Genomic DNA, 23,281 nt, shown 5'->3' on the forward strand with positions numbered 1-23,281 from the left:
TATTTTATTTTTTGGTGTGCGCGCAAAGTTTTAAAATGTGATTCTATATTCATGTGATCCTTATATACACACCACTCATTTGTTCAACAAATTTTAATTTTCATTGCTGCAGTATAATTCTACATGTAAAACCGAAACAAGAAATCCATCTGATCATTCATTTATGTGGTTCTCTTCTTGCACATCCAAACGATGGGCGTGGAATATATAGCCAAGGAGGCTTATGGACATTGTTGATTCTCCTTGCGAGTCAAGGTCTTCGCAGCTTGGCCTGAAGGCTACAAAGAAAATAATCACACACAGAAACTGTAAAACCAAAGGAAATGACGTTGGACTAAGAGATACAGAAATTTTGTTTGGTTAGCAACGTACCAAGGATGTGTGTTTTAAGATGGAGATGGTGCAGTTGCTGTTCTTATGGTCACGTGATAGCGAAAGTCTCACGTGTGGGATGCTTTTCCATGTTTCCCCAAGAGCTGGTTTGGTTTTACCACCTTCTCCTCCAGCACCCACCGTGTGATTTGTCACCTTCAATACACAAGGAGACACAAAAAAAAGGTTTTGACTTTAAAGCACAAGGACACGCTTAATGGCCTGAAACTTCTTTAATACCAGTATAGCGATGCTATGTTCATGAGCCAGCTTCTTAAGCAAATATCCAATTGCCACCATCAAAGCGCGTCCTGCACACACCAATTTCTGAGTCATTCTTCATAATCACCCGCACAACTGTTAACCATTGAGGTGAAGAAAAAGTGATAGACATACAAGGGTATGTACCCTGTGAGCCACTGCCTCCAAGGATTGGAGTAATCAGAGAAGAGATTGAATCAACAACTAACAATCGTAGTCGGGACTCATTCACATTCATCTGCAAGTGAAAAGAAATAGATAACTCATGGTTAACACTAAGAATATAGACATTAAAGTGACATTGAGGAGATTGCATCTTTTAGCTAGCTTAATACCTGCAACCTCAAAGTAATCTCTAGATCTTGCAGCGTATCAAACAGTGTATATATGTCATAGACCGTGTGGCATAATATTCTGCTCATGACTTTCTGCACTTATACGTTTCTTGTCCATAAGATTAAAAACATAAATAATTGGTGATTGACTAAAGAACTGGGTCATAGGCTAGGGTACAAGAAATAAATAAACCTGCCCTAAAGTAGCATCTGAACTGGAGCAGATAAATTGAGCAATGCGTCGGGCAGAAAAAGAGTTCCCTGTGTCTAAATACAAGACTCTGCCAAGATGATTCTCTGCTACACTTGCAGCAGCTTGCATGCAAAACTAGTCATTCATAAGAAATCACACAATGTAAAGAGAGAGCACAAAAAAAGGGTAAGCAAAGACAACACTTTTTTTCTAGGAACAGTCTCTTTGTTTGAATGAAACAATCTACAATTCCTAAAGATTTAAAACGATTATCTATGAATAATTTTCACACAGAAGACAAGACAAAAACATGAATAGTGAAATGCCTAACAGAAAATACATACTTGTGTTTTCCCAGAAGAGGAAGGTCCGACAAGTTCTGTAAGCTGACCCTCACGGAATCCACCTTGAAGCAATGAGTCCGTCTCTTTGTCTCCAGTCGACAGAGTATGTTTATTACGGTGTAGATCCTCCAACAGTTTTAAACCATTCACCAATGGCCGACACTGACGTTCTATCAAAGAGAGGATGAGAGTGATACCCTGAAGCATCCGAAGGAAAACATATGTCACATACCTTTGAGCGCACACACACAATTAAACCTCAAAAATCGACAGTAACGTTAAGTAAAAAGCTAAAAACCTCTTTCAATCTATCTGCATTTGTCTGCCGTTGAGAAAATGCAGTAAGTTCGTAGAGATCATGCAGAAGGAAATCCTCAACTGCAATTTTGAGAAAAGCCATCAACACAAACATTCCAAACCGAATCCGACTCTATAACTACAAAAATCTAATTCGTCGAACACCTTTAGCTTAAACGATCAAATATCAAACAGCGCACTATCCAGATTCCAGAATTCAAAACTTTTTAAAGTGAACTTACAGTAATTGGACTAAGCAATTGTGTTTCTCATGTTCATATGCCAACCACAGTCGTTTTTTTGCAGGCAAACAGGAGAAATCAAATAGAATCGATACGAGAAAACGAGATACAAGAAGAGAAGATGTAGAACACAACTTGTTAAAATTCCATGAGAGGCGCAGAAATCTTGGAAACATGCGTCGATGATTGGATTTTCCTTCTCCAGATGTTTGAGAGGCGCCATTGTTGTTACACCTCCACTGCCCTCAAATTGGAATGTGGAGAAGGAAGAACAAATCCAATTAGCCTCCGGTTCGTTTTCACGACCCAGACTCTTAATCCCGGTTTACCCCAATCTGAAAACCGCAAATAGGGCCAGCCTTGTTTTAGCCCGAAAATCTCTCATTCAATTTTATCAGGCCCAGAGCTTATATTTTTCAACGGATCCGGACCGGCCCTAAACTTTTAGCCCATTTTAACATCCTTGGTCACCTCAATTTTAAACCGATACTCAGTTAACCTAAACCAAATAAATTTATAAATTTCCAGATCTCTTATTTTTTTTTTCCTATTTAATTACTTTCCAAAGAAATTTTATTTATATTAAATCTTTGAAGATTTTCATTGATTGAAATCATTTGTTAATATCAAACTTCTATATGTATTTTCGAACATTTCCAAACTGTATATACACATGTGAACTGATTGATTCATTTCCTATAATTAAATCTTTCCAGTTTCTATAAAAGGCAGTGCTTTCAAATTTGTTAGCTTAATTCCAGTAATCAACAATTAAAGACAGTCGACACTATATATATACCTAAAACACACACATCAGCCTATACTGCAAAACATTACTCCATTCTTAAACAAATCTCGTAATCGATTATTTCAAGCATTTTCTAAGCAAGACTAGAAATTAGATAGAAGGAGAAACTTAAGGTTACAACTTACAAGACATGAAGATGAAGTTCACTACATTAGTTTTCGTTGCGTTTGTTCTCTCGTCAATGGCTCCGACCAAAGCAGAGGAGAAAGCGGCATGCGTCGTGACAGATCTCAAAGCATGCCTACCAGATATAATAGGCGAAACCCCACCATCGACAAAATGTTGCACAAAATTGAAAGATAAAAAGTCGTGTTTTTGTGAGTACTTGAAAAACCCATTGATTGCTCCATATATGACATCTGCTAAACAAGTTTTAGAAGCGTGTGGTGTACCTGTTCCTGTTTGTCAAAGGTTTTAATAGTAGTTATCAAACCATTCTTACTTTTCATGTCATCAAAATCACATGTTGTAATGTTTTATCAGTCATCGTTACATGAACTTACTTTTCAATATAGTGTTCGTTTGATTGGAATTTTTGTTTACAGTAATTGGAATTTCTTTTTGAACCATCAAAATTCTGAAGTTTAATATGAAAGTGAGAATTTGAAGGAAGACAAATTTCTTTTGATTCAATTTTTCCAAAAGTTGAAAAGAAGGAAGACTGTAAAATATAGGAAAGGTTGATTTTTTAATATTTTAAAACAACGAGAACAAGAACCGGTCCAGGGGGAAAAGGCAGGAAGAGAATTAAACAACTAGACTAAGAAACTTCCTTGAATCACAAGAAAAGTAAAAACCCTCAAAAATCTCTGAGGGAAAGCAACAAACGATAAAAGATAAAAGCTGGTTCTTGTTCTCATTCTTCTCCTTCTTCAGTTGGAAGGAGGGAAGAAAATGGCTGATGAAGTCCTCGTGGATCGGAAGGACTTCTCCACCTCCGGAGCCACCTTAAACGCTGCCTGCAAAACCTCAGGGGACAAAGACTTCCACACCGATGTATTCCCGGCCAAATGTGTGAAGATCGGACTACAAACACACAAGAAAAAAGTTTCAAACATATTAGTTTCTTTCAATTTCAAACCTCAAAAAGGAAAGTGCAGAGAAAAGTTCTTACTCAGGAGTGGTGACAATGGAGAACCAAGACATGCCATCAGCATCAGCAATCTTAGAAACCACAAAGAACCTTGGAACAATGAAGAGAGAACCAGCTTTGATATGGGTCTCAAGAACTCTTTTCCCATCACCACCAACCACCTGGACTCTTCCACTTCCACCCACAATGTAAGTCACCTGAAGAGCAGAGTCACAAGAGAAACCAGGCGAACACATGGAGTGTGCATCGATCCGAACAAGATCAGCTCCAAAGCCAACCTCTCCAACCAAAGGAAGGTTCTTGGTGTTCAAGACAACGACCCTGCCTCCATCCTTGATGTCTACATCAAGAGGAGCCTCCAAACAGTTCAAGACAAACCCAGCACGGTTCTCCTCCTTGGGCTGTGGCATCTTAAAGCCCGCATCAAGCTTCACAATGCCATTACCGGTTTGAGAACCAACAAGTTTCTTCACGGTGTTCTCATCAAGGTCCCAGGCTCTGCCAACAAACTCAGTGGAGAAACCAGTGAAGATACCGTTTGTGCCAGTAAGATAGAACTCAGTGAACTGCCCTGCTTTGTGACCCTTGTGGGTTTCACCAAGGAAGAGGATAACAAGCTCAGGATCCTCGTTGTTGAACCACCATGTGACCACACCAAAGGGAAGAGCAATCGAATCACCTTGCTTGATTGCGATCACCTTCTCCTCCTTCTCTGGGAGAACAATTCCAGCAGTTCCAGATCCTGAAACAGAAATTTGAAAAAGAGTCAAATAAACAAGCTTTCAATTCCTTACACGCGAGGTTGATCAGATCAACGATTAAGACGTGATTAAGCAAAACAAAAACAGCTAAAGACTACTTTTTTTTCTTGCACACAGTAGTCGTGATCTATTTGACTATCATATTTTTCACTTTCTACAACAAAAATCAGATCATAGAATCAGCATCACAATAAACCTAATCACAGTGGTCAAAGTGCATGAATTACCATAAAGTTGACAACTTTTAAAGCAATAAAGAAGATCAGAACATAGAAAAGATCAAAAACCCTCAAAAGAAGAAGCAGAGTGATGAAATCGAACAAACCCATTATACAAAAACGCATGGATCGCAATAAAGTAGAAAACTTTTATAGAAAAAAACGAACCTTGAAGAACATAAGCGACCTTAGAGGAATCAGAGTAACGAGGGACAGCGAAGCCATTCTTCTCAAGAGCAAGCTTAGCGGCTCCAATGTTACCCTGTTTGAGCATCGGCAACTCCTCTGGGCACCAGGCAGAGTAAGATCCACCATCTCCTCCGTAAACCTTCTTGGGCAACTTAGGTGTAAGATCCAACTCCATTTTTTCTCGACGATGAAAAAGAGTAAAGAAGAAAAGATTTGGTAAAGGAAGAAGAAGAAGAAGTAGTAAGTTTTGATGTGAAATGTGAAAGAGATGCGACACGTATTTATATAGGAGAGGCTTAGGGTGAATCCGTTACTAATAGAGAGACTGATTCGGCGTTTTGATTGCGTTACGATTTACTTGTGGATAATTCTTGTTTAACGTTTTTAATCCAAATTTTATCCATTTCTTTATGCCCACGATATAATTTATATTTTGCCTACCAAATAAAGATTCCTTTGTGAGGAGATAATTTTTGTTAATCCATCACGTTCTTCGTTTTTTTTTCATAAACAAATACTAATTGAGACATTTAAATAAATCTACTAAAAGTGCTGTATTATTTGGTCAAATCGAATCATCAGAATATTTGTTGTAAATATTTTCTCAATTATGTCACCATATTTCTTTCCAATTTGGTGATTTTAAGATTATGTTTTCCTTTTTTTGTTACCTTAAAGATAAAATTAAAGGATGAATTCAAAAATCGTATGTTTTTTTTATCTAAGGTAATCGCTGATTTTATATTTCTTTTGCTAATTTTTTAAGGATGGGATCTGCTGACAGGATTGTATATTCTCTAATTTTGTAAAGGATTTATCCAGAAATATAAGTAGCAACAGACTGTTATAATTTTAATTTAATCCAACGAGCAACGTGATGGATAAGTTGAAAGAATTGCTGTTATTAAGGATTAGTTTAACATGGATAAATATGTAATTAATTTTGGCCTAATTATTATTATATCTAACTTGCATATTCATAACGCTTAGATGACAAAAACAAAAAAATATATATCATAACGCTTAGTTATATCCCCCCGAGAGAAAATACTTAGGCCCATCAGTGTCATTTATCTTAAGGGGCTTTAGCAGAAAGCTAATCACATGCCCATGTAAAATAAAAATGAAAAAATAACCAAAACAAGTGTGGCTGCTGGGATTCGAGCCCAGGTCTCCACGGCCACAACGTGGAATTCTTACCACTAAACTACAGCCACTTGAATGACTGTGATGATCAGATAGTAATATTTATCACAACAATATGCTATTAGTACCATATTTTTTTTTTCAAAATTGCTGCTAAGTTCCATTGCATTAGACAGCTGACCTAAATCTTGTATTTAATAGCACTTGTATAATTGATGGTTGGTGGAATGTTAATTTCGTTTCATGTAAAATTGTAAACACAAACACAAAATGTGCTTTAAAACAAGAAAATATGCAAATCATATCAACTCTAACATCAGTAACGTGTCGCTTTCCACTAGCTGGAGACAATGACTTGGGTAGTTACTTAGATCATAGGCACGTTTTATAAACGCAGAAGAATACCAACGTAACCTAATTCCCAAGTGATTCACAAAACTGAACCAAATTTGGTAACCTCGTAAAATTGACAGAACCAACAAGAGTTGGAAGCAGTCCAATGAGAAACAACTAGGCGAAGAAAAGAGGACCTCACTTTTTTTCTACTTTTGATTTGTGGCGAAGCAACCCATGTTACTCGCCTCAATAATTTAAATAGATTTTAATATACTAACAAAAGAGAAAAAAGAAGAAGAAAATCAAAAGTAGTAATAATGGGACTCAGGTCAGCTTAGTTAATGGTTCAAAGCATATGCTTTCGAAGATACTCTCACAAATGACCACTTTTTTGGTCTATAAACCCAAAATGAAACGTCTCTCTCACTTGGCTTCTCCTTTGATAAGGTCGAAAAGACCATCAACAATGGATGCTCCTCATCAAACCTTCCTCTCTCCTCTCTTATCTCTTACATATCTAAATACATGAAGGTACTTTCGAGCTCCCATCGCCGGAGATGAGATGAGACGGGGGCCATATTTGGCTGGAGAAGGAAGTGTGATCCGTAAGACCATTTTCTAATAAGGTGTGATCCATTTTATGGGTGAAAACTAGAGTTAGAAATTGGGCAACTATGTTCCTTTGGCATTTGGTTCTTGAAGAGTTTTTTTCTTCTTCTTTTGTTTTCCACGTTTCTTGATGATATAACAACTATGATTTGTCAGTATTTTTTGCTTCTTATTTCTTTTTACTTATAACCGCATATTGTATTAATCCGTTGCTGTGATTTCATCTACAGTTAATCAGTTCTAAGAATTCTAAATGATCCTAAGGTATTGATATGATGTTTTAAGCCTCAATGTAGATGATATGATGTAGATCAACAATGATTTTGTTCCGAGTTATTACGACGTCGTTTGATACATGAACTCGTATGACTAATTAGAGCATTATCCGCAACTTAGAGATTATAGCCGGTAAAGAGAAGGTAAGAGACTAGCCAAATCAGAGATTTTTAGAATAATTTTACGAGTGCATCCGAAGTCTAAAAAAGGGCTCCAAACCAAAAAGAGTGATTTCAGAACACTATCCATCAAAGTTATCACAAAATTCGAAAGAAAGAGAAAGGTAGTTTCAGAGAAAATGGAGGACAAAAGTTAAAAATAACTCAATGAAAATCTGTTTCCCCATAAAATAAAACTTCAATAGAAGAAGCCGAGAACCTTGCCTCCAACATTCTTCCTTCTAGCTTCTTCATGGTCCATAATGCCAGCAGATGTAGTCAGCACGATGTAACCAAACTGCACAATTTAATAGCTTCAATCCATTAATACCATTAGCGAGCATTAAACAAAGCTACTACTATTGATGTTTCGGGACAGTATGCAAAGTGATTCAAAAACATTTCCAAATCTTGATCTTATAATTCATAAGGCCACTGTAACTAGAAAGTTTATAAGAAGAGCGAACCTGTCTAGAAGGGAGCAAACGGGCAGTCCAACCTTCAATTTCCTTGACACCAACATCAAAACGTGGGCTGATAACACCACACTTGTTCAACCTTCCGTTCAATTCAACGACGATCTTGCCAGATCTGTGGTCATCGACATACTCAAACTCACCAATGTAACCTGCATTTGATTGGTAACCACATAATTTAAGGAACAACATCCGAGAATCTTAGGAATCTCTATTATATAAAATCTGGTGGGATAATCATACCGTGCTTCTGCATGACAATCAGAAACTTGATAATCACTTTGGAGGAAGGCCTGATCATGACCTGCCTCTTGCCTCGTTTCTCAGCATTGTACATGCTCTTGAGAGCATCGTTAAGAACACTGATTCTTACCATCTTGCCTTAAGCTCAATCCTCTACTAAACAAGTCAAACAACAAACAAGAGCTTGCGTTAAAATAAAATCTGCAAAGCACTAAAAATTTGATACAAATGCACAGATTTACTCATCATGAATATTTATTTCAATGGGAATAAATCAAGCTTTTAAAATGTAAACCGAAATCACTTATAGAAATTGAAACAAAGGTCTTGTGTCCAGAAAATACACACACAGACAAAATAGAGCTAAGACTGACTAATTCGAAAAGCGTTCTTAAGTTCACTATGAAAAGCTCTAAGATCCTAAATTTTCTGATGTGAAGCAAGAGAAAAAAACAAAGTAAAGACCAATTAGCAGCTATCTCACACTTCTGAATATTTCTATAAGCAGATCAGATTCTGAACGACTATAGTGAAGATCAATTGTACCTTAAGATTGGGAGCTCGAGAGGCAAGGTACTCAGTGACGGAGAAAAGCAATTAGAGGAAGAAGAGAAGGTGAGCTAGGGTTTTCTTATCGCTTTTTATACTAGGGAAAATCAAAGAAACCAATTGACATGTGTTATGCGCTGCGTCTCAAGCTTCATTTCAGGCCCAATGGGCTTCTTTGTCACGACCATTGAAGCCTATCAAAGCTATAACTTGAACCTGTAAAAATGAATGATGTTTCTCTCAGCCGTCAGATCTAATTTGAGCATTGATAAATTTAACGAATGAGAAATATACACGTCAATGATCCTCGTGAAGATTTCTATCCAATAGAATACGTTTGTTCCTTCTCTATAAAATCTAAAAGCCTCGAGTAAACCTATTATCACCATTTAAGCAATGCGAAACAAGACCATTTCGTAAGCGATACAGGAGATGTCGTGTACTATGAGGCAGATCCAAAACTCAATGGACAAAGAACATGAGGACATACTGCAGTGAACCAGGCAGACAAGTTACATAAATTCATCTTGGCCCATTCATTATGTTCTTTTTGTTTTGGTGTAAAGCCTTTTCGAGATTAAAAAAGCATTAATTTGTAGAAACCTGTGGTAAAACTCTCGATCAAATGAAATAATATATGATCAGTAGAATACATTTCATACAAGGATCTTGTTCTTGAGAGCCCAACGACATTATTACGGTGACAACCCAACGCTTTTAATTTAAATCTACTACTGATGAAAAAAAAGGGCATTATTATTATTATCAGCCAGTTACAATTCAAAACTTAATGACATGGATTGGAAACAACAGGTTGATGCTCAAAACTATAGTTACAAGATAAATTACCGTGGTTTATATTGCTTGCCATTAGTAGTGTACAGAGCGAACTGCAGTTATAAAGGAGCTTATCTTAGACTTATCCTTCTGGATACCGTCTGTACCGCAAATACCGCTACTAACATCAATTCCATCAGGTTGAAGGATAGAAAGAGCTTCTGAAACATTTGTTGGATTGATTCCCCCAGCTAAGAGCCACCCATTTCTGCTTCTGACGGAAGGCAACTTGAATTGAGCCCAGTTAAATCCGTGTCCACTGCAGCAAATTGTTATGATTGAACCTATCACACTCTTGATATTTCAATCACCTCGTGAAAGACAAATGGTTTTATGTACTAGAGTGATTGCTTAAATTTTTCTTCTAAGGAGTACATTACAATGCGAAAGAAATTGAAAAGTTGTTCTTGGTACCTCCCACCCGTTGCACTATCCACAAGAATCCAATCAGCAAGATGACAATCCTCTTCAGGAACTTCATTCAAGAGCTTTCCATCCTGATTTGCATTAAGGACATATATGACTCTCCTCTTGCGTACTAACCTCGAGAAAGCAGCACGCGAACCATTACCATGAAGCTGTAAGAAACCATAACTATCAACCGTTAATAAAGTTGAGAAAATCACTTTGGTGAGAGCAAAATAAAAATCGATAAGAATGTAGAGAACCTGCACAAGCTCAAGGTCAGAGGAATCAGCTGCTCTCAGTATCGTGTTCTCATCATCTTCAACAAAAACACCAACAGGTTTGGCCCCACCTTCCCTGGCCACTTTGGAGATATCCTTTGCGACAGAAAGAGAAATAGATCGTTTTGAATGTGGCCAAATAATCATCCCAATAAAATCGGCACCAGCCTCAACTGCCATAGCTGCATCTCTGGCTGATGTGATGCCACACATCTTAACCAAAGGTCTATCCTTTCCTCTTTCATCATCCTTAGGAGCTACATTCTCTGTGTTGGAAACACTGCAGCTCAATTTCCTGTTCTGAGCATACCCGACTCTCGAAAAAGACACCGTTCGATTGCTTAAACCTGGACAAATCCAGTAGGAAAAAAGAGATCAATGGCAAGCTTCAGTAATTAGCCGGAAACAAAGAGAATCACACACACAGAAGGTCTAGTGAAATCTGAAGAAAAACTAAAAGTCAAGAAAAGTTACCAGATTTGTAGGTTTTTGAGAAATTTAGAGCTCCAAAATGGACATGGAGATCAGTGGATATTCCTGAGGAAAAATAAGAAAGCTTGCTTCATCAACTGATCTTAGAATAAAGCTCACTATTAACAAAACAACACAAACTCTGAATTTACAAGACAATTATACAATCGAGATTCCTATTAGTGCATGAACATGTCAAGCAAACAATATAATATGAAAATGGATCATCACTAAAGCAGATTGATAGCAGCAAAATCACTACTAGAAAACAAAATCAAGCTCATTGAGTAAATACATCGAACAAGTTATCTGCATTTCTCCCAATGAGCTAAACCAGAAGAATAATACCTGTTGACATCTTAATTTCACTGTTGGAAATCTCAGATGGTATGGGATTTTCTCCCGTCGATGAAATGAGAAGAGGAGGGTCAGCAGAGACGCGGCGGTTTTACGACTGAAGAAGATCGACAAGAATGGCGGAAAAATAAAAACGAATGTACCAACTTTTTTGTTCGGTGTAATTAAACCGAACCAAACCGAATTATTGAATTTTCTGTTTGGTCTTTGTAAAACCGAATTAACCGTTTGCTTTTCGGTTTTGTGAAATTTCCACTACTTTTTCAAGTCCCGGATGTTCTTTAAATTTTGTTTCTTGATCAATAATTCATAAAGATAGATAATTGATCAAATATTCAAAATAAATATTTAAGTTTCTTACCATCTTGCCTTAAGCTCAATCCTCTACTAAACAAGTCAAACAACAAACAAGAGCTTGCGTTAAAATAAAATCTGCAAAGCACTAAAAATTTGATACAAATGCACAGATTTACTCATCATGAATATTTATTTCAATGGGAATAAATCAAGCTTTTAAAATGTAAACCGAAATCACTTATAGAAATTGAAACAAAGGTCTCGTGTCCAGAAAATACACACACAGACAAAATAGAGCTAAGACTGACTAATTCGAAAAGCGTTCTTAAGTTCACTATGAAAAGCTCTAAGATCCTAAATTTTCTGATGTGAAGCAAGAGAAAAAAACAAAGTAAAGACCAATTAGCAGCTATCTCACACTTCTGAATATTTCTATAAGCAGATCAGATTCTGAACGACTATAGTGAAGATCAATTGTACCTTAAGATTGGGAGCTCGAGAGGCAAGGTACTCAGTGACGGAGAAAAGCAATTAGAGGAAGAAGAGAAGGTGAGCTAGAGTTTTCTTATCGCTTTTTATACTAGGGAAAATCAAAGAAACCAATTGACATGTGTTATGCGCTGCGTCTCAAGCTTCATTTCAGGCCCAATGGGCTTCTTTGTCACGACCATTGAAGCCTATCAAAGCTATAACTTGAACCTGTAAAAATGAATGATGTTTCTCTCAGCCGTCAGATCTAATTTGAGCATTGATAAATTTAACGAATGAGAAATATACACGTCAATGATCCTCGTGAAGATTTCTATCCAATAGAATACGTTTGTTCCTTCTCTATAAAATCTAAACTATTATCACCATTCACCACTAAACTACTTCAATCAACTTCCTTTTCCCGAGAAAATCAGAAAGAAAATTCACGATGGCACCAAGAGCCGAGAAGAAGCCCGCCGAGAAAAAAACCGCCGCTGAGAGACCGGTGGAAGAGAACAAGGCTGCTGAAAAGGCTCCGGCGGAGAAGAAACCCAAGGCGGGGAAGAAATTGCCACCAAAGGAAGCCGGTGACAAGAAGAAGAAGCGATCTAAGAAAAACGTCGAAACCTACAAGATCTACATCTTCAAGGTGCTGAAGCAGGTTCATCCAGATATCGGAATTTCAAGCAAAGCCATGGGGATTATGAACAGTTTCATCAACGACATATTCGAGAAGCTAGCTCAGGAATCTTCGAAACTCGCTAGGTACAACAAGAAGCCGACCATTACATCTCGCGAGATCCAGACGGCTGTGAGACTCGTCCTCCCCGGTGAACTCGCTAAACACGCCGTCTCTGAAGGTACCAAGGCGGTTACCAAGTTTACTAGCTCTTGAAGAGACCCGGTTAGGGTTTTTAGGGATTTCAATTTCGGTTTGGTTTTTAGTACTTGTAGGAAATTAGATGCATTATTCGCTTAACTTCGTATTTTGTGGCTTTGTAACTCTAGGAAGTAGAGAAGATTGTTCCTTCCTTTTATGAATTTCAATGTTGGATTATATATTTTTAACGATTTTTTTTTCCATTTCAATTTCATTTACCTAATCACTATATTGAAATGTGTCTCTATTGAAGTATATGTTATATGTGTGTGTTTATATTATTTGATACGCGAAATTGGCCTACTTTTCCTTGAATGATGTTGCTTTCTTACCTTCTTATAACGAACAGAGTCTAATTATGATATGATTGGAGTCATTGAAATAGATAAAATTGAAGATTAGTAGTTGAATTACCTATCGTTATCGTTGTGCCACAAGCAGGCTATAAGCATCAGATTTAGGTGAACCCGCTTAATTTTAATGAATAGTTTTTGGTGAACAACATAAAGCATAAATCACTGTCATTACTCCATAATCATATAATATAGTTTATGTTCTCCTCCTATATCTGAATTATGGAGGAACGAGTCTGAAATTTCTTAACAACCAACTAATACAGCCGTCGATTAAACAAAAATTGATATTGCTGAAAACGTGGGAGTGTCAAAGGGGACGGAGACGACCCGGAAGGGCAAAAGAAGAAGAGAAGAGTTCAAAGGGAAGGGCAAATTCGTAATTAACAACTCTCTGTGTGTGTATGGGAAAGAAGAGTAGTTAGTTAAACGTGCAAAGAAGCAGCCTTTCCATTTTCATTTCCGTTTCCAAACACATAAACCGCACCAATCAAACAAGCTCTGGTTTTTGCTCATCGATCTCACAATCTTTTCGTTTCCTCGCAAACCAACACCTAATTTCTTTTGATCCACGCTAAAACAATCCCCATTTCTTCTGATCAAGATGTATCACCGTCTTCCATCGCTAATGGAGCCGTTTCTACGGAGTGTCTCTGACCGTTGGCCGGTCATCGCTCAGGCTGCCACGTGGACGGTGCTTCTAATGTTCACGGTGGCCGTCGCTTCGTTTGCTCCGGAGATGGCTTTTGTGTCTACGGTGTCGTCTTCGTGCGGAGGAGGAGATGGTTTCGTGAAGATTCCGATGGATTTTGCAGGGGAGAGTATATGCGTGCCGTCTAATATGGTGAAGAGATCGCGTTTTGATTTGTTTGTGCCTTCGATTTTCGCGGCGGTTATGGTCACTGCTTCGGCTTGTTTGATCCGATCATGTATTGGCACGGAGAATGTGGATGATTTTTAATAAACACTTGTAAATTAATTAATAATCTTGTATTCAGTTACTACATAACATCCACCATTTTGTTATTCCAAATCACGACATTATATTAAGCTGCGTCGTAGAATAGTTGACATTTGTCAGTGTTAACCCAACAATTTGATCTGTTATGTTATCCACGACCCAAAATCACAACTAAACAATTTGACATTCCGTTTTGCCATCGTCCGGTTTTAAATCACCATCAAATTAGTAATTAGTCAAGTGATCATGACAAATGCCGAGAGATACAGGAGACATTTGTGTGATTCTGAGGTTTGTCAGGTTTGCAAAGGGGGAGTGGAGACTATCTTGCATGTTCTTAGAGACTGCCCTTCGATGTCGGGAATATGGAGCAGGATTGTTCCTAGGAGGAAACAACAAGCGTTCTTTACGAAGTCATTATTTGAGTGGCTCTTTGAGAATCTCTGTGAGCAGGTTAACGTGGAAGAGGGGCCTTGGTCCACGATGTTTGCACTAGCAGTTTGGTGGGGGTGGAAGTGGAGGTGCGGTAATATTTTTGGTGAGAATAGAAGGTGTCGGGACAGGGTACGCTTTGTGAGGGATTTGGCGAAGGAGGTTTCAGCAGCTAATCAACAGTTGGTCACTCAGGGAGGTCGACGCTCGCGCGTAGAGATTCTGGTAGGGTGGGAGAAACCGTTGCTTGGCTGGTTGACAGTTAATACGGATGGGGATTCGCGTGGGAATCCGGGTTTAGCTGCTGCAGGAGGAGTATTACGAGATCATGAGGGAAGGTGGTGCGGAGGTTTTTCTTTGAATATAGGGAGATGTTCGGCACCAATGGCGGAATTATGGGGAGTTTATTACGGACTCCATTTCGCATGGGAGAGGAAAGCACCGCAGGTAGTGTTGGAGGTGGATTCTGCGATAGTTGTGGAGTTCTTGAGGACAGGGATAAGTGATCATCACCCGTTGTCTTTCCTGGTACGATTGTGCCATGGCTTTTTATCGAAGGACTGGATAGTCCGAATTGTTCACGTGTATAGGGAGGCTAATCGTCTTGCGGATAGATTAGCAAACTATGCTTTTTCTTTAGCTTTTGGTTTGCACTTTTTTTACTCTATTCCGAATGTTGTTGAGTTACTTTGGCGAGAGGATGACCTTGGGATAGTTTGCCCAAGACAGATCCCAGAACGGTAATTTTTAGTTTTAAGTTTGAATAAAAACGGGGGGCTCTTTGCCGCCCGGTCACTTACCAAAAAAAAAAATAACCTACTTTATAAACATTTTAACCAAAACGTTTTGTGACCTATCATGATAATTTGGTCTGCAACATATGTCAACGTAAAGTTTATAGGCCCAAAGACGATCAATATTAGAATGAGTAGTAGCACTTATACTTGAAACAGTGACCCATTGGGCTTAAACAGCATCTTTTTGAATCACTGGTTTTTTTAATTAATAAGAGGAGTTATCAGAGAGACGTCAGAGAACGTCCCTGCGATTGCTTGCAGCGGGAAGTTTCTTTCTCTCTAGCTCCGGATTTGCTTTGGTATGTTACTACTTCACAATCTTCAACTCCATTGATTGTATCCTTGATTGCGATTTGCTCCTACTATGTAATCGTTCTCTTGTCTCAGATCTAAATTTAAGCTCATCTTTGAATTTTAGTCTGGGACTGAGATTCTCTCTATAGATTCGTCGATCCAGTCTTATTCCTTTGTAATTTGTTTGAGATGATGATGATTATGTTGCTACAGTTTTATAATTGAGTATCTTAGAGTGAAGTTTTTCTAATTTCTCAGCTATTCAGAGGATCTAATTTTTTAATAATTTGCAGTCGAAAACCGTAAGCTTTGGCGAGTTTCCGGGAGAATTTGACGAATCTGTTTTGCAACGAGTGAGAATTCATGGGGAAAGGATCAGAAGACCTTGTGAAGAAGGAAAGCTTAAATTCTACACCTGTAAATTCGGATACGTTTCCTGCTTGGGCTAAAGATGTCGCGGAATGTGAAGAACATTTCGTTGTTAGTCGTGAGAAAGGTTTGAGTAGTGATGAGGTGTTGAAGCGGCATCAGATCTATGGTTTGAATGAGTTAGAGAAGCCTGAGGGTACTTCTATTTTTAAGCTGATTTTGGAGCAGTTTAATGATACATTGGTTCGTATTCTTTTGGCGGCTGCTGTTATTTCCTTTGTCTTGGCCTTCTTTGATGGCGACGAAGGTGGTGAGATGGGTATCACTGCATTTGTTGAGCCGCTTGTTATTTTTCTCATCTTAATTGTTAATGCCATTGTTGGCATCTGGCAAGAAACTAATGCTGAGAAGGCGTTGGAAGCTTTGAAAGAGATTCAGTCTCAGCAAGCAACTGTCATGCGTGATGGGACTAAGGTTTCCAGTTTGCCTGCAAAGGAGCTTGTTCCTGGTGATATTGTGGAACTGAGGGTTGGTGATAAGGTACCTGCTGATATGCGTGTGGTTGCTTTGATCAGTTCAACTTTGAGAGTCGAGCAGGGGTCCTTAACAGGAGAGAGTGAGGCAGTGAGCAAAACCACCAAGCACGTGGATGAGAATGCTGATATTCAAGGAAAGAAATGCATGGTGTTTGCAGGAACCACTGTCGTGAATGGGAACTGCATATGTTTAGTTACAGATACTGGGATGAATACTGAGATTGGAAGGGTTCACTCACAGATCCAGGAAGCTGCACAACACGAGGAAGATACCCCTCTGAAGAAAAAACTTAACGAGTTTGGGGAAGTTCTGACTATGATCATTGGGTTAATTTGTGCGTTAGTGTGGCTCATCAATGTCAAATACTTTCTGTCATGGGAGTATGTTGATGGCTGGCCCAGAAACTTTAAGTTCTCCTTCGAGAAGTGCACATATTACTTTGAGATTGCTGTTGCACTGGCGGTTGCTGCAATTCCTGAAGGTCTGCCAGCAGTTATTACCACATGTTTGGCTCTTGGCACACGGAAGATGGCTCAGAAGAATGCTCTGGTTAGGAAGCTACCCAGTGTGGAGACTCTTGGATGCACCACCGTGATATGCTCTGACAAAACTGGAACTCTCACAACCAATCAGATGGCTGTTTCTAAGCTCGTTGCTATGGGTTCGAGGATCGGTACTCTTCGATCTTTCAATGTTGAGGGGACCTCGTTTGATCCTCGAGATGGAAAGATTGAAGATTGGCCAATGGGTCGGATGGATGCAAATCTTCAGATGATTGCAAAAATTGCTGCCATTTGCAACGATGCTAATGTCGAGCAATCTGATCAGCAATTTGTGTCTAGGGGCATGCCTACTGAGGCAGCTTTGAAGGTAAAGCGGTCTACTACACTAGCTTGCACCTTTCTCTTCTTAACTAAATTGACTAAGAAAACTCTATTCGTTGTCCTTAGTTGATGTTTCTTTCTATTGGTGTGTGTGTTTATTTGAACAGGTTTTGGTTGAGAAAATGGGATTTCCCGAAGGATTGAATGAAGCTTCGTCCGATGGCGATGTCTTACGTATGTATTCTGAACTATATCTGTTACTTATGTTTATGCAGTTTTACAGATGCCTAACCTCCTGCACTTTTCCTTTTTTAACATTATTGAAGGTTGTTGTCGGCTATGGAGTGAACTAGAACAACGGATTGCCACCCTTGAGTTTGACCGTGACCGGAAATCAATGGGAGTTATGGTGGATTCCAGCTCAGGAAACAAACTGCTACTGGTCAAGGTCTGTTTGTCATCATTGATCATATCCTGACTCCTGGGGTCGAACGTGGGAAATCAAGTGGCTTCTGCTTTGGTTCTTGCATGTTATTAGTCGATAAAACCATTGTCCCCTCTTTTTCAGCACCTAAGAGACCAATTTTGAAATTATGCAGGGTGCGGTAGAAAATGTATTGGAAAGGAGTACACATATTCAGCTACTTGATGGTTCAAAACGAGAGCTTGACCAATACTCAAGGGATCTGATTTTACAAAGCCTACGTGATATGTCCTTGAGTGCATTAAGATGTCTCGGATTTGCTTACTCAGATGTTCCATCAGATTTTGCCACTTATGATGGCAGTGAAGACCATCCTGCTCACCAGCAACTTCTCAACCCATCCAATTATTCATCAATTGAGTCCAATCTAATATTCGTTGGATTTGTTGGTTTAAGGGTGAGTTACTGTGATATTGTTTTGGTTCTTTCTAGTTCCTCATTAATAAATATTGATGCTCGACCTTTTTAATGATTGAAGGATCCTCCAAGGAAAGAGGTGCGTCAAGCCATTGCAGATTGCAGAACAGCAGGTATTCGGGTCATGGTCATTACTGGAGACAACAAGAGCACAGCGGAAGCGATCTGCCGTGAAATTGGCGTATTTGAAGCAGATGAAGATATCTCCTCAAGAAGCTTGACGGGAATAGAATTTATGGATGTTCAAGATCAGAAGAATCATCTACGACAGACTGGAGGGCTCCTGTTCTCAAGGGCTGAACCAAAACACAAACAAGAGATTGTCAGGTTACTGAAAGAAGATGGAGAAGTGGTTGCCATGACTGGAGACGGAGTCAATGATGCTCCTGCTCTGAAGTTGGCTGATATTGGTGTGGCTATGGGCATTTCCGGCACAGAGGTACTGTTTCTCTTCTCTCATCTTCAATTCCGGATGATGATAGCTCTATCAGCTTTCTAAAGCTCTGGGCATTTTGCAGGTAGCAAAGGAGGCATCTGACATGGTTTTGGCAGATGATAATTTCAGCACCATTGTTGCAGCTGTAGGTGAAGGCAGGTCCATCTATAACAACATGAAGGCCTTCATCAGGTGAGTCTTCTACTATCACATATATATATATATGCCTATTCGTATTGATGGCTTGAGTTATACATACTAAGCCTATATATATGACTATGATGAATAAAAGGTACATGATCTCTTCCAACATCGGCGAGGTTGCATCGATATTTTTGACAGCTGCTCTTGGAATCCCAGAAGGCATGATCCCGGTTCAGCTTCTGTGGGTAAATCTCGTAACAGACGGTCCTCCAGCTACTGCTTTGGGGTTCAACCCCCCTGACAAAGATATTATGAAAAAGCCTCCTCGTAGGAGCGATGACTCGCTTATCACTGCCTGGATCCTCTTCCGCTATATGGTATGCAAAAATCGATTTGTCTCTCTCTCTCTCTTGTTCATCGTATGGGGCATTTCTGACTATTATGGATACCTACCTACAGGTGATTGGTCTGTACGTGGGAGTAGCAACGGTGGGAGTATTCATCATATGGTACACACACAGTAGCTTCATGGGCATAGACTTGAGCCAAGACGGTCACAGCCTTGTGAGCTATTCACAGCTCGCACATTGGGGCCAATGCTCTTCATGGGAAGGCTTCAAAGTGTCTCCTTTCACAGCAGGCTCTCAGACTTTCTCGTTCGACTCAAACCCTTGCGACTATTTCCAGCAGGGGAAAATCAAGGCGTCCACACTCTCCCTCTCGGTGTTGGTGGCCATTGAAATGTTCAACTCCCTGAACGCACTCTCAGAAGACGGCAGCCTGGTAACGATGCCGCCGTGGGTGAACCCGTGGTTACTCCTGGCTATGGCTGTCTCATTCGGGCTCCACTTTGTGATACTGTACGTGCCATTCCTGGCTCAGGTATTTGGGATAGTGCCACTGAGCTTGAACGAGTGGCTGCTGGTACTGGCTGTTTCGCTTCCAGTGATTCTTATAGACGAAGTGCTCAAGTTTGTAGGAAGGTGTACGAGTGGCTACCGCTACTCACCTCGCACTCTTTCCACGAAGCAAAAGGAGGAGTAAGAAATAAATCAAAAGCATTATATTATTAGACTCTTAGTTTTAGCTGAAATTAGCGTTGTTACTTACCTCGGCGTTGGTTATTTAATTTTCTAAAACGATAATTTTTGGTTTGATAAAAATGTTCTAACTTGCTTCTCATTTGGTTCACGGACAAAGAGCCTGAAATAGATGAATGTTTCAACAAAGCCCTTCATTTTTATGCTTCCTAAGTTATGTGCTAGATAGATCTCTCTTTCTGCAATATTGACTGCTTCCAAATCAATATAATTCATGGATGAAATATTGATGAATGTTTCACCCAAGCCTTCATTGTTGGGTGATTTGATTTTGTGTACTCAGATCAGAGTAAAGATACATTCTCCTTCACGTGAGACAGAGTAATCTAGTTGTTTTCTGTTTAGTTCCCCTTCCTGCAATATTGACTGCTTCCAAAGTTCCAAGTCTATAGATTATAAAAAACGAACTCATAGCAGAATTCAACTGTAATTTATCAATTATCATTAATTGCTTAGTTGATTGAATCCTGATCTTACGAGTACCAATGAAGATAGGGTGAAATGTAGCTCTGTTTCTCGATTCAACATGAATCTTCCCAGAAGCTTTGGGATTACAGTTAAAAATGGTAAAAAACCAGGAGACAAGATATCGAGTAAATTGTTCATCCTCATTAGATTTTCTTAGCTTTAAGTTTGCAAAGATTTTCAACTACACCGCATTGGCTAACAACGACATCACAATAGAAAACAAAAGCAGTAGCTAACACTCCTAGATTTACTTTAGACTAATTCAAACCATTTAACACAGATCTCAGAAACAAGAAGAAATCCCCAAACTTGCATAAACCCTAATCCCCCAAATCGGATTAACCTCCGAAACCGTAGAGAGTACGACCTTGCCTCTTCAAAGCGTAGACAACATCCATGGCGGTCACCGTCTTCCTTCTAGCGTGCTCAGTGTAAGTAACGGCGTCACGGATGACATTCTCGAGGAAGATCTTGAGGACACCTCTGGTCTCTTCGTAGATGAGACCACTGATACGCTTGACACCACCTCTACGAGCAAGACGACGAATGGCAGGCTTGGTGATTCCTTGAATGTTATCCCTCAGAACCTTCCTGTGCCTCTTCGCTCCTCCCTTTCCCAATCCTTTTCCTCCCTTTCCTCTTCCCGACATCACTTCACAGTTTTACTTGATACCCAAAGATCTGTGACTGTGAAGAACAGAAGAAAAATTATTCAGTGAATGGTAACGAACAGAAACGCTAGATTTCCAAATCAATCAATTGAATTGACGATCGAACAATAAACCAGATGGAGAAGAAGAAGATACTTTTAAGATGATTTGGAGAGAGGATCAATTGAATTTGACGGATATGAAGTGGCTAACTAATGTCTTAATATATAAAACTGCGTTGATCCGTGTGATTTTTCATATCAACCGTTGATTACTGATCCAATGGTTATACATCGTTAACAATACTTGACGGATCGATGACGTGGATTGCTCCCAATTTAATTGAAAGATGTTGTTTTATTGAAAAACAAAACAAAAACAGCATTCGTCTTCCAATAATTTGCAAGTGTTGGGTCTTATTAGGCCTTAAAAGAGAAAATGAAACCTGGCCCAATAATAGTATCAATACTAACAGAGCTAGTATTGGGCCCTAAAAGTTTCCGTCTCCGTAAACCTGTTATTCTCGGAGAAACGTTGAGAGAGGGTTTTCCATTCTCTGTGGCCGTCACCGTCGCCGTGAAATAGCTCTCCTCTCTCTATCTCCGGTGAGTTCTTATTTATTCCTCTGCGAGATGTGCTTTTCTGTGTACACGATCTCTCACTTCTTCGGAAGCCTGAAATATTTTGTACGACTTTCATTAACCATTTACCATTTTGTTATCCAATCTCGATTTCTCTTTCTGATTGTTGTTGATGATCAGATTATATAACTGCAAGCTCAAAGGAATTGTTTGTTGTTAAAATGTTTCTTACGCGATTTGTCGGGAGGAGATTCTTGGCGGCTGCATCGGCGCGATCGGAGTCCACTACAGCAGCAGCAGCTGCCTCGACGATTCGGACGCCAACAAATCCACTCGAAGAGTTCTTTGAGTTCGACAGAAGCCAAGACGAAGATAAACCTGTTGTCTATGGTAGCTTCTCTCTGTTTTCTGCCACTCATCTGCTTAATACTAGTTTACTAGTGGGATTGTTCATAGAATGTACAGTGAAGAAGTAAAGTAATTCACTGTAGCTTAGGACTGTAGTCAAGCTTGCTAATCGTTCGTTTTTCTTCTTAACTTTGTTATCCTCCCATGGAGTTTTTGGAATTAGGATTGTTTAGTTTTGTTAATGGGGGAAAATTTGTAAACTTCTGGTGTTAGGTCGAGGTTGGAAAGCTTCAGAGCTGCGTCTCAAGTCATGGGATGATCTTCAGAAGCTGTGGTACGTTCTTCTCAAAGAGAAAAACATGTTGATGACTCAGCGTCAGATGCTTCAGGCTCAGAACATGCAGTTTCCTAACCCTGAACGCATTCCAAAGGTAATCGATACTAATTTGGCTTTGACTCTCTATCCAATTAAGTTGTTGACAAAATAATAGATACTACGAGAAGAAACATGAATCCTTTCTTCAAGGAATGGTTATGTTCTTTGTTACCGAGGGAGATTATGATTATTTTTTAATGAATGTCAACTTTGTTTGCCTCTCACAAATATAGGTGAGGAGATCAATGTGCCGCATTAAGCATGTGCTGACCGAGAGAGCGATTGAAGAACCAGATTCTAGAAGATCAGCCGAGATGAAGAGAATGGTAAATGGTATGTGATCCCATTGGCTCTTGTTTTGGCAACCTAGCAGTAAGCACGAGTCAATCCGCAGAGGTGTTGAGTTTTTCGGAGTAAGAAATAACGCATAGCTTTCAAGACTTTGGAACTGGTCCAATGATTGTGACTGTAGTAGTGTCGGCAGTAGAAAAACGTTTGGTTGGTATCTGTACGCACATTTCTGTAACTTATGGTTGATGTTTCTTTTTGAGACACATGTTGGTCAGTGTTGATTCAGAGCTTTGTCTTTCTCTTAAAACCAACATAAACGGTAATGGCAAGGCAACGACACTGATGAAGTAGATTTTGGCAGATGAAAGATTTGGTGGTTTAGTCGAGTCCTATATGGGCTATATGGAGGAGACTGAAGGAATCAGAACTCAGTGTTCGTTCTCAAACTCAACTGATTATTGTGACTAACGACACAGCAAAAATTAAAATAAAATCTGATTATTTGATTATAAAA

General features: G+C 39.2%; 10 protein-coding genes, 1 non-coding gene and 1 pseudogene across 31 annotated transcripts; 6 read left to right on the forward strand and 6 right to left on the reverse strand.

The window, feature by feature from the left end:
* Positions 1–13: 13 nt before the first annotated feature.
* Positions 14–2,367, reverse strand: RAD51D (DNA repair RAD51-like protein). Of its 5 annotated transcripts, none has more exons than NM_001331726.1 (9): positions 2,180–2,321; positions 1,804–1,883; positions 1,506–1,703; positions 1,162–1,296; positions 969–1,061; positions 769–871; positions 613–683; positions 373–528; positions 14–278 (listed from the first exon to the last, which is right to left on the reverse strand). In NM_001331726.1, coding segments are annotated over exons 1-7 (699 nt in total). In that variant the 5' UTR covers positions 2,268–2,321; the 3' UTR covers positions 14–278; positions 373–528; positions 613–681. The 5 variants fall into 5 exon arrangements, with proteins under 5 accessions (NP_001322151.1, NP_001077479.1, NP_001322150.1 ...); NM_100649.3 differs by having other exon boundaries at positions 34–278; positions 781–871; positions 2,180–2,367; NM_001084010.2 differs by having other exon boundaries at positions 781–871; positions 1,804–2,340.
* Positions 2,368–2,982: 615 nt separating this feature from the next.
* On the forward strand, positions 2,983–3,270 carry AT1G07747 (Bifunctional inhibitor/lipid-transfer protein/seed storage 2S albumin superfamily protein; the record flags this gene model as incomplete). The annotated part of the gene is made up of 1 exon (NM_001084011.1): positions 2,983–3,270. One exon carries the CDS (start codon positions 2,983–2,985, stop codon positions 3,268–3,270), a length of 288 nt encoding a protein of 95 aa, NP_001077480.1.
* Positions 3,271–3,416: 146 nt separating this feature from the next.
* AT1G07750 (RmlC-like cupins superfamily protein) lies at positions 3,417–5,474 on the reverse strand. The gene is made up of 3 exons (NM_100650.4): positions 5,093–5,474; positions 3,967–4,687; positions 3,417–3,878 (listed from the first exon to the last, which is right to left on the reverse strand). Exons 1-3 carry the CDS (start codon positions 5,286–5,288, stop codon positions 3,725–3,727), a joined length of 1,071 nt encoding a protein of 356 aa, NP_172255.1. The 5' UTR covers positions 5,289–5,474; the 3' UTR covers positions 3,417–3,724.
* A 784-nt stretch (positions 5,475–6,258) lies between these two features.
* On the reverse strand, positions 6,259–6,330 carry AT1G07760. The gene has a single exon. It is a non-coding gene; the product is annotated as a tRNA-His (tRNA).
* A 505-nt stretch (positions 6,331–6,835) lies between these two features.
* On the reverse strand, positions 6,836–9,216 carry RPS15A (ribosomal protein S15A). 3 transcript variants are annotated; one of them, NM_001331728.1, is made up of 5 exons: positions 9,201–9,216; positions 8,904–9,122; positions 8,358–8,513; positions 8,106–8,266; positions 6,836–7,936 (listed from the first exon to the last, which is right to left on the reverse strand). In NM_001331728.1, the coding sequence occupies exons 3-5, from the start codon at positions 8,488–8,490 to the stop codon at positions 7,838–7,840; spliced, it is 393 nt and encodes a 130-aa protein (NP_001318947.1). In that variant the 5' UTR covers positions 8,491–8,513; positions 8,904–9,122; positions 9,201–9,216; the 3' UTR covers positions 6,836–7,837. The 3 variants fall into 3 exon arrangements, with proteins under 3 accessions (NP_001318947.1, NP_172256.1, NP_973783.1); NM_100651.5 differs by lacking the exon at positions 9,201–9,216 and having other exon boundaries at positions 7,624–7,936; positions 8,904–9,074; NM_202054.3 differs by lacking the exon at positions 9,201–9,216 and having other exon boundaries at positions 7,628–7,936; positions 8,358–8,510; positions 8,904–9,005.
* Positions 9,217–9,289: 73 nt separating this feature from the next.
* Positions 9,290–12,202, reverse strand: PAI1 (phosphoribosylanthranilate isomerase 1). 13 transcript variants are annotated; one of them, NM_001198002.2, is made up of 7 exons: positions 11,973–12,102; positions 11,619–11,644; positions 11,249–11,354; positions 10,904–10,966; positions 10,412–10,776; positions 10,158–10,321; positions 9,290–10,002 (listed from the first exon to the last, which is right to left on the reverse strand). In NM_001198002.2, the coding sequence occupies exons 3-7, from the start codon at positions 11,256–11,258 to the stop codon at positions 9,777–9,779; spliced, it is 828 nt and encodes a 275-aa protein (NP_001184931.1). In that variant the 5' UTR covers positions 11,259–11,354; positions 11,619–11,644; positions 11,973–12,102; the 3' UTR covers positions 9,290–9,776. The 13 variants fall into 13 exon arrangements, with proteins under 13 accessions (NP_001184931.1, NP_172257.1, NP_849606.1 ...); NM_100652.5 differs by having other exon boundaries at positions 9,292–10,002; positions 12,035–12,198; NM_001331729.1 differs by having other exon boundaries at positions 9,527–10,002; positions 11,619–11,641; positions 12,035–12,108.
* Positions 12,203–12,362: 160 nt separating this feature from the next.
* Positions 12,363–13,215, forward strand: HTB1 (Histone superfamily protein). Its single transcript, NM_100653.3, has one exon. The coding sequence runs from the start codon at positions 12,474–12,476 to the stop codon at positions 12,918–12,920; it is 447 nt and encodes a 148-aa protein (NP_172258.1). The 5' UTR covers positions 12,363–12,473; the 3' UTR covers positions 12,921–13,215.
* Positions 13,216–13,567: 352 nt separating this feature from the next.
* On the forward strand, positions 13,568–14,392 carry AT1G07795 (forkhead box protein G1). Its single transcript, NM_100654.3, has one exon. It carries the CDS (start codon positions 13,863–13,865, stop codon positions 14,217–14,219), a length of 357 nt encoding a protein of 118 aa, NP_563796.1. The 5' UTR covers positions 13,568–13,862; the 3' UTR covers positions 14,220–14,392.
* A 73-nt stretch (positions 14,393–14,465) lies between these two features.
* AT1G07800 lies at positions 14,466–15,395 on the forward strand (annotated as a pseudogene; the record flags this gene model as incomplete). Its single annotated transcript has 1 exon — positions 14,466–15,395.
* Positions 15,396–15,602: 207 nt separating this feature from the next.
* On the forward strand, positions 15,603–20,254 carry ECA1 (ER-type Ca2+-ATPase 1). Its single transcript, NM_100655.4, has 9 exons — positions 15,603–15,747; positions 16,036–17,518; positions 17,640–17,706; positions 17,799–17,920; positions 18,072–18,353; positions 18,435–18,812; positions 18,892–19,001; positions 19,102–19,330; positions 19,413–20,254. Exons 2-9 carry the CDS (start codon positions 16,106–16,108, stop codon positions 19,995–19,997), a joined length of 3,186 nt encoding a protein of 1,061 aa, NP_172259.1. The 5' UTR covers positions 15,603–15,747; positions 16,036–16,105; the 3' UTR covers positions 19,998–20,254.
* Positions 20,255–20,513: 259 nt separating this feature from the next.
* AT1G07820 (Histone superfamily protein) lies at positions 20,514–21,491 on the reverse strand. 2 transcript variants are annotated; one of them, NM_100656.6, is made up of 2 exons: positions 21,328–21,491; positions 20,514–21,208 (listed from the first exon to the last, which is right to left on the reverse strand). In NM_100656.6, exon 2 carries the CDS (start codon positions 21,169–21,171, stop codon positions 20,860–20,862), a length of 312 nt encoding a protein of 103 aa, NP_563797.1. In that variant the 5' UTR covers positions 21,172–21,208; positions 21,328–21,491; the 3' UTR covers positions 20,514–20,859. The 2 variants fall into 2 exon arrangements, with proteins under 2 accessions (NP_563797.1, NP_850939.1); NM_180608.3 differs by having other exon boundaries at positions 20,514–21,491.
* A 59-nt stretch (positions 21,492–21,550) lies between these two features.
* AT1G07830 (ribosomal protein L29 family protein) lies at positions 21,551–23,228 on the forward strand. Its single transcript, NM_100657.5, has 4 exons — positions 21,551–21,776; positions 21,933–22,142; positions 22,374–22,531; positions 22,710–23,228. Exons 2-4 carry the CDS (start codon positions 21,974–21,976, stop codon positions 22,815–22,817), a joined length of 435 nt encoding a protein of 144 aa, NP_172261.1. The 5' UTR covers positions 21,551–21,776; positions 21,933–21,973; the 3' UTR covers positions 22,818–23,228.
* Positions 23,229–23,281: the final 53 nt, after the last annotated feature.

This window comes from Arabidopsis thaliana (genome assembly GCF_000001735.4).
Source record: "Arabidopsis thaliana chromosome 1 sequence".
Lineage (NCBI taxonomy): Eukaryota > Viridiplantae > Streptophyta > Magnoliopsida > Brassicales > Brassicaceae > Arabidopsis > Arabidopsis thaliana.